The 12,089-nt window shown below is 43.8% G+C and overlaps 1 protein-coding gene across 2 annotated transcripts in view; it reads right to left on the bottom strand.

Annotated features, from left to right (window-relative positions):
• Positions 1-12,089, bottom strand: part of LOC116970428 (tumor necrosis factor receptor superfamily member EDAR-like) — a 39,995-nt gene that overhangs the window by 15,651 nt on the left and 12,255 nt on the right. The window contains exons 4-7 of one of the 2 annotated variants that reach the window (XM_033017073.1): positions 10,123-10,208; positions 6,476-6,562; positions 3,842-3,970; positions 3,677-3,751 (exon numbers count right to left, since the gene is read on the bottom strand). In XM_033017073.1, coding sequence (XP_032872964.1) covers positions 3,677-3,751; positions 3,842-3,970; positions 6,476-6,562; positions 10,123-10,208 — 377 coding nt within the window. The remainder of the gene's footprint in view (positions 1-3,676; positions 3,752-3,841; positions 3,971-6,475; positions 6,563-10,122; positions 10,209-12,089) is intronic. The other variant, XM_033017074.1, reaches the window with a different exon arrangement.

The raw sequence follows: 12,089 nt of genomic DNA, 5'->3' as shown, positions 1-12,089 counted from the left end.
GTGTATACACACACTGAACTTTTTCTCTTCTCCCATTATCTACTATGCTTACATATTCAGTTGTGCTGCAGCAAGTAAGAATTTCATTGTCCTATCTGGGACATACCACAATAAAACACTCTTGACTTGACTCTTTCAGCACCTCACTGGTGTATAATGATGATTCATATATCTCAGTCAGGGTTCCTGCAATTTCTTCCCTAGATTCCCATAGTCCTTGGATATATCTGATCAGCCACAGGAGATGTATCTATCTTTATACGCCTTAGGATGTACGGCATCTCCGCAACCATAATATAGACAGTCCTCAAGAAATCTCTACTAACTATCCCAAGTTCCCCATTCTTCATGTTTTCTCCACGATAAAAACACATTGAAGACCTTGCCCACCTCCTGCAGTTGCACACAGAGACAACTGCTATGGTTTCTGAGGGGCCCTATTCTCTCTCCATTTATCCTCTTTTCCTTAATACAAAATCTCTTTGGATTCTCCTTAATATTGTTTGTCAGAGCTATCTGCTGCCCCCCTTTTTGACCATCTGTTTTCCTTCTAGTTGACTCCTCAGTTCCCAAAACTCCAGAGATATACTTGAACCTAACTGCCCACACCTGTCCTGTGTCTCATTTTTTCCTGAACCGAGCCTCAATTTCTCACATCATTCACGCTTCCTTACTCACACCTACCTTTCCCCCTTCAATCTAACAGGAACATGCATGCCTTGAAGTCTTGTTATTACACTTTTAAAAGCATCCCACCTTTCTGATGTTCCTTTGCCTGTAAACAACCTAATCCAATCAACTTTAGCAACTTCCTACCTAATACCATCAAAATTGGCCTTGGCCTAATTCAGAATTTTAACTTGACTTATTCTGTCCATAACTATTTTAAAACTAATAAAACTGTAGTCAATGGTCCCAAAAGGCTTGCCCATGCACACTTCAGTCACTTGCCCTTCCCAATTTCCCAATCTAGTTTTGCTCTCTCCCTTGTAGGGCCCTCTACATATTGCCCGAGGAACCTTTCCTGAATACATTTGACAAATTGCACCCGGTCTAAGCTCTTGGCACTATGACAGTCAAAGTCTATATTGGGAAAGTTAAAATCCCCTACTATCATTACACTATTAGTCTTGCAGCTGCCTGCAATCTCCTGGCATATTTGTTCTTCTAATTCCCATTGACTATTTGGGGGCCTGTAGTACACTCTCAGCAAGGTTATCACCTTTTTATTTCTTAGCTGCACCCATACAGCCTCACTGGACGATCCATCAGGAATGTCATTTCGGAATACTGCCATGACATTTTCCTTAATCAATAAAGCAACCCCCCCCCTCTTACATAGAAAATAGGTGCAGGAGTAGGCCATTCAGCCCTTCGAGCCTGCACCGCCATTCAATATGATCATGGCTGATCATCCACTCAGTATCCTGTACCTGCCTTCTCTCCATACCCCCTGATCCCTTTAGCCACAAGGGCCACATCTAACTCCCTCTTAAATATAGCCAATGAACTGGCCTCAACTACCTTCTGTGGCAGTGAATTCCAGAGATTCACCACTCTCTGTGTGAAAAATGTTTTTCTCATCTCGGTCCTAAAAGATTTCCCCCTTATCCTTAAATTGTTACCCCTTGTTCTGGACTTCCCCAACATCGGGAACAATCTTCCTGCATCTAGCCTGTCCAACCCCTTAAGAATTTTGTAAGTTTCTATAAGATCCCCCCTCAATCTTCTAAATTCTAGCGAGTACAAGCCGAGTCTATCCAGTCATTCTTCATATGAAAGTCCTGACATCCCAGGAATCAGTCTGGTGAACCTTCTCTGTACTCCCTATATGGCAAGAATGTCTTTCCTCAAATTAGGAGACCAAAACTGTATGCGATACTCCAGGTGTGGTCTCACCAAGACCCTGTACAACTTCAGTAGAACCTCCCTGCTCCTATACTCAAATCCTTTTGCTATGAATGCTAACATACCATTCACTTTCTTACCCCCTTTATCTCACTTGTAGCACCTGTACTCTGAAGTTCTAAGCTGCCAGTCCAGTCCCTCTCTTAACCAGCTCTCCGTAATGGCTGCAACATCCCAGTTGCATGTATTTATCCATGCTCTGAGTGAATCCACCTTACCTGTCAAGCCTCTTACATTACAATAAATCCAATTCAATCGAACCGTCCTTCCTTGCTCCCTGCCATGTTCCTGCCCATCCTGTCCACTGAACTTACTTTCACCACCTTCCCTACTAGACTTCCAGCCTCTCACTTGCCTCATTCCTGCATTGGATCCCGCCCCCACGGCCAATGGGGGGCCTGGCCTGAGTAGCGCTAGCAAAGCTACCAGCCAGGTTATTAGTTCCCTGCCTGCTCAGGTGCAACCCGTCCTCTTGTACAAGTCACCTCTACCTCAGAAGATATCCCAATGGTCCAAAAACCTGAAACCTTGCCCCTCAGGCAAATATTCACCTGTCCTATCTTCCTACCCTCACTAGCACATAGCACCGGGTGTAATCGCAGATCACTAACCCACTGGAAATCGTTGTCTTTAACTTTTTGCCAAACTCCTTACATTCATTTCGCAGGACGTTATCCCTTTTCCTACCCATGTCATTTGTGCCAACATTCACAATGACTTCCGGCTGCTCACCCTCCCCTCCAGCTTGTTATGCAGCTGTTCCTGGACCCTGGCAGCATACCACTGGGAGGCAGCACATCATCCTGGAGTCTCGATGTTGCCACAGAATCTACACTATCACTATGGCTCTGTCTGACATTACACTTCTGCAATGTGCCTCAGACTGTTACTGCTGCTCACCCATGACAGTATCCAAAGGGTCTACCCGTTTTAAGGGGAATGGCCACAGGGTTCACTTGCACTCTCTGCTTATTCCCTTTCCTTGTGGTCACCCGTCTACTCTCTTCCTGTTCTTGAGGCATGACTACCTCACTGTAAGTTCTCATTCTCCTGGATGATCCAGAGGTCGTCAAGCTGCAGCTCCACTTCCCCAACGTGACCTGTAAGGAGATGCACCTGGACACAATTCCCACCGGTGTAGTCATCAGGGACACCAGCAGTTTCCCCGACTTCCCACAGGAGGAATATTTAACCATTCTACCTGCCATTCACAACTGCACTAAAACCAACACAAAAAAAAGCACAACAGTCACAAACAAGAAACAGCAGACCGTTCCTTTACATCCTATCACCCTCTGCTCCGCTCCCTCCCAAAAGCTTACTCTCCACACTCCCGACACAGCTGCTCCCACTAGAGGGCTCTGCTCCACCTCGTCCTCTGTTTATTAGCTGCTCAATTAGCCAATTTGTTGGTTGCTCACACAACCGGCTGTCTTTTGTAAGCCCCCGCTGCCGCACCGACAGGCTCCTGTTTGTTATCAGGCCTATTTAGTAGTGCAACAAACAAAGTGCTGGACAAACTCAGCATCATGTTCAACCTGCATCCGTGGAGGGAAACTGACAAACGCGTTTTGGATCGGGACCAGACAGGGGTCAAGATTCGGGTAGCTGCAGTCTCTTGTGTCTTCTGTTCAGTAGTGCACGGGGTAAAATAAAATCTGCAGCAACGGATCCACAAACAAAGTGCCTGTAACCCTGCCACCCACAAACTACATCATGCAAATTTACCAACAACATTCAATTTCTAGGCAGTAGATTTTATTTTCACCTTGTACTTCCTTCTTGTCCTCTTGGTTGTCAAGCTGAGCTTCAACATTTTTCACAGAATAGCCACGGCAGCAAGCTTCAACACAAAAATGGTGTAACTTGATTTTTATTTCAATTTAATTCCATTTAAAACACATTTATGTCCTGTGTTATGTACCATACTCACCCTGTGCAGAAGACTTGGTCTTCAAAATGTAGAAAATAACAATTAAAACGATGGCAATGGCCATTAAGAATATGGTGGACATGGCGATTATTAATGCATTTCCCAGGTGTTCTTGGCCCACCTGATGTACTGAGGAAAGAGAAATGCAGAGAAATAACTAAATAATTGCCTTCATCAAAGTTTGAATCTCAGTACTTTCCTGGTATACGTGTTTGAAAATTGCCACTTCCGTTACAATTGGAACACAAATATAACTAACCAGATCATTTTATCATTCATTTAAAACTCATCACTCAAATCTACAATTTTTAGTGAGCACTGAAAGCCCCATAAAAATTGCTGAACAGCAGTTTTAGCATTTGAAGTATCCTTTCTAGATTAAGGAGGATTTTCCTTGTTCTCATAATGTAATGTAATCAGACGCTGGCTTCACAAAGATGTTAGGAAAATGGCCATCCTGAAAATGATGGGCAATCTCTACACCAATCTCTGTCAGGTTGGTTCTGGTCTCCATTACACCCCTTCACATTTCACACAGACACTTTAACACTAGGTAATGCATCATACATAGCTATCGGTCTTTTACACACCACCCCAGAGAAGTCCTTAAATGAATGATTCCGGAGTAAAATACATATCAGAGGGATGTCTGTACTACCCTATCCTTGCCTTAGCCGACGATTACTTGCCATGCAGAGAATTGTCTCCAACCCCAACTCTAGACAAACTGCACATAGGGAAGGAAGTAAAGAAAGATTGTTCATGCTTTCACTATCTGCACTTTATCTAATAAAGTGTGCTAAGAGAAGGAATGAACGTGAAAAACACCACACATCACTTCAGTGATTTGTGTACTGACATTAGTTCACAGTATTTGTGAATACAATATTAGTTCACAGTATATTGGGTGGCGCAGTGGTAAAGTTGCTGCTGTACCGCGCTAGAGACCCGGTTTCGATTCAGACTATGGGTGCTGTCTGTCTGGAGTTTATACATTCTCCCTGCGACCGCGTGGGTTTTCTCCGGGTGCTCCGGTTTTTTTTCCCCACATTTCAAAGATGTACAGGTTTGTAGGTTAATTGGCTTCGGTAAGAATTGTAAATTGTCCCTATTGCGTAGGGTAGTGGGGTGATCACTGGTCGGTGCGGACTCAGTAGGCCATCTCTAAACTACACTCAAGTATTTCTAATTACGTATGACACTGCAACACCCGTTCCCCCGGGGGAGGGGTGTAACTCCCGTCTCCAGATTAGATGCTGCCGCAGACATTGATCTGACAACATTTCCTGCAAGAGAAAGTGTGAGTGTCAAATAAAGTTTGTGGGTGCTGTGGGTATCATGGTTAAATAACTGATTGTGCGCAGGCTGGGAGGTGAGCCTGTGAGGTATGCAGCTGCAATAGGCGTGCAAGGGAACATTATTGTTGCCATGTGGGTGGTGGCAGTGTGGTGCATTCAACAATGCCTGTAAGCAAGGGAGGCAGTAGTGAGGTAGGACATTTTATGCTGCACTCACAAACCTTGACCATGTATGTGGGATCATTGAGCTTTGTGCAACACTGCATCCAAGTCAGTTCATGACTCTGAACACACTACAGTCATTTCCTTCCACTGCCTTTGAAATGTGCACCTAAAGGACTTCTGGCTCTCTGGGGATTGCACCCCTCCTCCTCGCCACTCCAGTGAGACCCCCAGTGCAACATCAGTTTCTATCTTCTCCTTCACTTGCATGACCATACTCACCCTGCCTTTTAAACACTCACCATCACCTCTACACTCACTCTCACCAGTCCCTGAAGCTAAAATGTACTTGAATTTAAGTAAAGCAATCTGAAATTACTCCTGAAATTGGGCTCCTCTGCTAATCAACTAATTGATTTAACCGTACAGTTACCAGTCTGGATAATACAATCACATTAATGATGGGGTAGCCAGTTTGCATTCTTCTAAAAATAGATTGAACTGGTGAAGATGAATTGCATATTCCAATTCCTGTGCCTGTTTATCTGTGCTGCCCAATTTATTCAGAGTAATCTTTATAGCCATGAGCTGTAAAACACAGGGTTTCAATGGCTTAAAACATGGTATATTGCTATTCTTGTTTTTTTTTAGAAATACATGGTGAAAACTAGCCCTTCGAGTACATGCCGACCAGCGATCACCCCGTACACAAGCACGACACACTAGAGACATTTTTTTACCAAAGCCAATTAACCTACAAACCTGAACATCTTTGGAGTGTGGGAAGAGACCGAAGCACCTGGTGAAAACCTACGCAGTTGCAGGGAGAACATACAAACTCTGTGTAGACACCATCCGTAGTCAGGATCGAACCGGGTCTCTGGTGTTGTAAGGTAGAACAACTCTAACACTGCGTCACTGTGCTGTCGTCATTTCCTCTCCTTTTAAATAACTCGGATGTTGGAAGAAAGTCTGTGCTTAGCAAATTTGAGATGATAGTATAATAATTTTAATGTCAATCAATCAACCAGATAAACTACAAACTAAATGTAATTACCAGTAAGTGTTACATTCTGTGCAAACAATAAATGACCATGAAAGGACTAAAATGAACATTGGCAACTAGGGATTGTTGCCAAACAATATACTGAAACATTATAATACAATGTCATACCTTTGTGCGTTTCATGTAAAATGGGAGAGTTTGCATTGATGCCTGTGGTACTGCCTGAACTGCTTGAAGACAGAGTGATTCCCATGCCTGTAAAACAACCAGAGCTCATCAACTACTTTAATCAGTGTAGATGGGACATTGGTTAGTGTGGGCAAGTTGGACTGAAGGGCCTGCTTCCACACTGTATCACTCTCCATGCAGCGTACATCCTTGCAATTAAAATTGTTACATTAAATAAATGTGGGAATATTATACATATGAACTTTAAAGTTAGATATTTATGGTCAACAATTATATATTTTTTAATTGGTAGATTCCAGGATGTTTCTGAATCGCTGAATAAAAATCAAACTTATCACAACAGCAAAATATCAATGTTGATACAATGAAAATTAATGGTAGGCTAGTTGCGTTTTTCAGAATCGAAAGTTTGGATATCCCTTAAATTCACGTTCATATGTTTTAGGGCCAGAATTGGGCCATTCGGCCCATCAAATCTACTCTGCCATTCAATCATGGCTGATCTACCTTTCCCACTCAAACCCATTCTGCTGCCTTCGCCCCATAACCCCTGACACCCATACTAATCAAGAATCTGTCAATCTCCGCCTTAAAAATATAAATTGACGGCTTCCATAACTGTCTGTGACAAATAATTCCATAGATTCACCCCTCTCTGACGAAATAAATTCCTTCTCATCTTCTTTCTGAAATTATGTCCTTTCTCTCCGGTCCTAGACTCTCCCACTAGTGGAAACATCCTCACCATATCCACTCTTTCCAGGCCTTTCACTATCATTATTGTGGGATCAGATGATAGACACATAAATGCTGGAGTATCTCAGCGGGACAGGCAGCATCTCTGGAGAGAAGGAATGGGTGATGTTTCGGGTCGTGACCCCCCTTCAGACTGAAAGACACGTGAAAGGGAAACAAAAGATATAGAGAGATCGTGGGATCAGGTGACTTGCATCCACTCTAGTTTTATGAGTTCTGAGATGACTAATGAGGCCAATGCAGGAACAGCAGACTAATCCACAAAGAGGCCAGGGAGTACAAATGGAGTGTTTGGGAGGCAATCTGCTGCTTCTGCCAGTTGGGCAGGGCTTCTGTTAGCTAATGAACTGGTTTTCAAGGCTCATTAGCATCCTGGAAGTCCCTTCTCTACTTTGAACAGTCATGAGCCAGGACGTCCAAGTGGGTTGTTTCCGCATGTACTTACATTTTCCCCTCTGTCCCTGTAATCCCTGTAAATATACCCTTCACCATCAGGAAATCCTATGATTCACAGTCATCTGCACATTGAGTGAATGGTCTGGTTTAGTACAGAAAGCTCTCATGAGCATTACAGTGCAGCCACTTGAGTTGGCACTGTCGTGCAGCCAAGGCTGCTGGCAAATCCCAGTGCCCCCGAGCTGCCACATGCTCCTCACTGAAAATGAAGTCGATTAACTAATTTCTTTGCAAGCAGAGTTCCTGGATGACCTCTCTGATGCAGTGGTGAGTCGTGCCAGAGATTTGCTGAAGTCTCCTGACATGACCCTGAAGGGAGGAAGCTGAGAGGAAGTTCGATCCTGACTATGGGCGCTGTCTGTACGGAGTTCGTATATTCTCCCTGTGGCCATGTGGATTTTCCCCGGGTGCTCTGGTTTCCTCCAACACTTCAAAGACACACAGGTTTGTAGGATAGTGCAAGAGCATGGGGAATCGCTGGTCAGCATGCACTGGGTGGGCCGAAGGACCTGTTTCTGCACTGTATTTCTAAACTACACTAAAAAAACAAACAAAAACTGAAAAACGAAACTAAAACTAAAGCTACAGTATGTGTACATTGTTTATGAGAAAGATCCAGGTACAGTAGAACATGGCAAATCTGAAATCTCTTAGCCGTTCATTGAGATGAAGCAGTGCCAGTACTAAGATAGCACAGAAGGAATATATCAATAGTTTAAGGATGCTGAACACTCCCTATTGTAGTATGCTCCGAAGAATGTGAAAGATGTCTGAGCAGCAGAGTGTCTCTTTAAATAGCGAAAAAAAGTAACAAACTAGTGCAATGTTCTGCTCCTTCTTCTTTCGTGTGGCGTGCACAGCCTAAAGTTGTTGGACAACTTGTTCTATTTGATCTTCCGTTTGTGCACGTCTAGTTGATTGCATTAGTCGAAACAGGGCGGACCACGTGAAGGTTGCAGTCTTCCACCCCAATGTTCTGCTGAGACCATTCCACGACAGCTGTTGTGGAGATGCTTTGATCTCTAGTTTATGTTGGTACAGGATGGAATGGCTGTTATCTTTAGGTGAGTGCCTGGAGCCAAGAAAAGTTAAAATCCCATTTTCATGGATCGTACCTGTCTAATCTTGCAACTGCTGTGATTTAATCCTGAACTTTCACTGGAGCACACTACTCCAAGTAAAGTACCATTTTGCATAATCAGTGCCTAGAGGAGAGGGACTGGCCAACTGTGCCCTCGAGGTCAGCTGTGGGAGGTGCCCCCTGGGCACAACGGTAGACAGGCGAGGAGAGGGACATCGATTGCTGGTTGACCATGGAAGGTGACGGCTGGATGCCTGCAGCAGTCTGGGGCTGGCCTGAATAACAACTGCTCATAACAACTGAAGTGGAGACTGGACTTGGAAAATGGCGCCAAAACGGTGCCTCTTGCATGCGGGCTCAGTAGACTATTTCTGTACAGTTGCTAATCAGGGATGGTATGGCAAAATACTTTGTTAGACTGTAAGAAAATAATTTCACTGTGCGTTTGCACTTCGCACGTGTCAATGAAGCACCATTGAAAATGCACGCCACAAGACCCAAATTGTCCAAAAGTTTGTTCCTAGTCATTTGTTGTTGTTGGCATCCAATATTTGGCCCAGACAAAAGGGTGGTAAGTTAAGTTCCTGACACGTTAAAGTCCTTCAGGTGAAGGTAGCCCATGGGTGATAGGCAATGGTTTACTTGTTATAGTCCTTCTGGTTGAACATATTGCACAGGTCTAGGAAACAAAGTGCTGTAGTAACTCAGCGGGACAGGCAGTATCTCTAGACAACATGGATAGGTGCCATTTCAGATAGTGACCCTTCTTCAGACTCCGCAGTTCCTTGTTTCTATATTCCATAGATCTGCTAGGTCAGGAATTATAGATTTTTCACTGAAGGTGAAGGAGGTGCAGTGATATATTTATTCAGAATGGTACAGAGCTTGGATTTCCAAGTGCTTGCTGTTCCTAACTTTTCAGCCATTTGAGGTTTTGTTAAATAATCCATGCAATTGTGTTTTGGGTACAATATAGTAGAGTAAATAACTTTAATTAGTGGTTTAGTTTAGTTTAGAGATACAGTGCGGAAGCAGGTTCTTTGGCCCAGCGAGTCCGCGTCGACCAGCGGTCCCTGCACACTAACGCAATCCTACACACACTCGGGACAATTTACAATTTACAGAAGCCAATTAACCTACAAACCTGTACGTCTTTGGATTGTAGGAGGAAACCGGAGCCCCCGGAGAAAACCGACACAGATCACGGGGAGAACGTATATACTCCGTACAGACAGCACCCGTAGTCAGGATCGAACCCGAGTCTTTGGCGCAGGAAGGCAGCAACCCTACCACTGTGCCGCCCTAATATCGATATGATATTTACATGACTCACATTCCTTGGTGTTTGGAGGTGCTATTACACAGGAATGGCAAACCTTCGTATAGGTGTTTCTTGATCGGTTATCCAGTATGTAGTAGCTGTAAAGAAAATACATAATGTGCATTTATATTGTTGGTAGATAACAGTAATTGGAAAGATGAAAAACTGGGCAAATTATAGATTACACTAAGACGGAGAAAAATGTTGTGCTATTGCAAACCTATCACCAATAAACACAATACTGATCACAGCTTTTACACTTGCACTCAGTCCGCCAAAGCCTACTGGATCTCCTGGTTGCCAAACATTTTAACTCCCCTTCCCATACCTACCTTTCTGTCCTGGGCCTCCTCCATTGCCAGAGTGAGACCAGACTGGACAAACAGCACCTCATATTTTGCTTGGGTAGCTTACAACCTAATAGGTAGACACAATCCTGGAGTAACTCAGCGGGGCAGGCAACATTTCTGGAGAGAAGGAATGGGTGACTTTTCGGGTCAGACTGAAGAAGGGTCTCGACTCGAAACGTCACCCATTCCTACTCTCCAGAGATGCTGCCTGTCCGGCTTAGTTACTCCAGCATTTTGTGTCTACCTTCGATTTAAACCAGCATCTGCAGTTCATTCCTACACATTACAACCCAACAGCATGTACATTAAATTCTCCAATTTTAAATAACCTCTAACATCCCTTTCCCCATTCCATTCCACTTTCACTGCCCCACCCCACTCCCCTGCCCCATATGGACACAAACCCATTTCTCCCACCCGCACATTTCTTCCTCTGTCTTCAGTTTGCAACTCTTCAACCCTTCTATCTCAGCTTTAATCTCTGCCCTTCGTCCAACCATCTACCTATCAAAACTCCCCCTTGCCTGTCCACCTATGACCGACCACGCGTTGTCCTCCCTCTCCTCTCTTCCACCTTTCTTCACCCCTCCCTCTACCCCCACAATCAATTATAATAAGGATCCCGACCCGAGTCGTCAACTGCCCATGCACTCCAGAAATGTTGCCTGACTCACTCCAACACATTGTGTCCTTATACTGATCAAGCATTTGGAATTCAACAGGCTCCACTGTTCAAATGCTAATTTTCCATGTAACGATCAAAACAATAACTGGTAATAATGTTTTTGTCTACCTATTGGTAATAATAAGTCTGATCCTATTTATACATTATCGTGTGGAGCAGAAAACTGACGCCATGAGCTGTGGTCTGGCATTTGCCCCAATGCCACCAACCACAAAGAACTCCTGGTTCTGTTGCTTTGTTGGCTTACCATTATGGATGTTATGTGGCACAATGCCCAACATTAGGCAAGGCCACATCATTGGAAAATGGGATGACACTTAATACTAAGTTGACACTTGGTGAGACAGAGGTTGACATCATCTACTGCAGGATCTGTAGAGGTTCTCTAACATCATCCAGAGCATCTGGTGTTTGTGGTCTACTGTATGTGTGTTTCTTTGTTCTACTTTGTGTGTGTCATTCTTTGTGGATATGCTTCAGTATTCATATGGAATCCATTCCAAATCATCCAAATTTGTGAAAAAAAGTATGAAATCTGTTTTAGTTTAGAATTGAGAGACACAGCATGGAAACAGGTCAGTTCAGTTTAGTCCTTCAGCGCACTGAGTCCACTCTGGTCATCGATCACTCACTCACATTAGTTTTATGTTATCCCACTTTCTCGTCCACAATGGGAGCAACTTTACTGAGACCAATTAACCTAAAAACCTATAAGTCTTTGGGATGTAGGAGGAAATTCACGGGGTCACAGGGAGAACATACAAACACCTCAAACAGCACCAGAGGTCAAGATCAAACCTGCATCTCTGGCGCTGTGAGACAACAGCTCAAGCACACTGCCCTTATTCTGCTTGTTGTTCCTTTACAATTAAATTCAACTAAAATAAACAATCAGTTTTTGGAAGAAATTAGACGTTCTTTGGATCATACTTTCCTGAATAATG

The sequence above is a fragment of the Amblyraja radiata genome, unplaced genomic scaffold, assembly GCF_010909765.2.
Source record: "Amblyraja radiata isolate CabotCenter1 unplaced genomic scaffold, sAmbRad1.1.pri scaffold_872_ctg1, whole genome shotgun sequence".
Classification (NCBI taxonomy): domain Eukaryota; kingdom Metazoa; phylum Chordata; class Chondrichthyes; order Rajiformes; family Rajidae; genus Amblyraja; species Amblyraja radiata.
The sequence above is the reverse complement of the archived record's forward strand: the minus strand, read 5'-3'. Positions and strand labels throughout refer to the sequence as shown.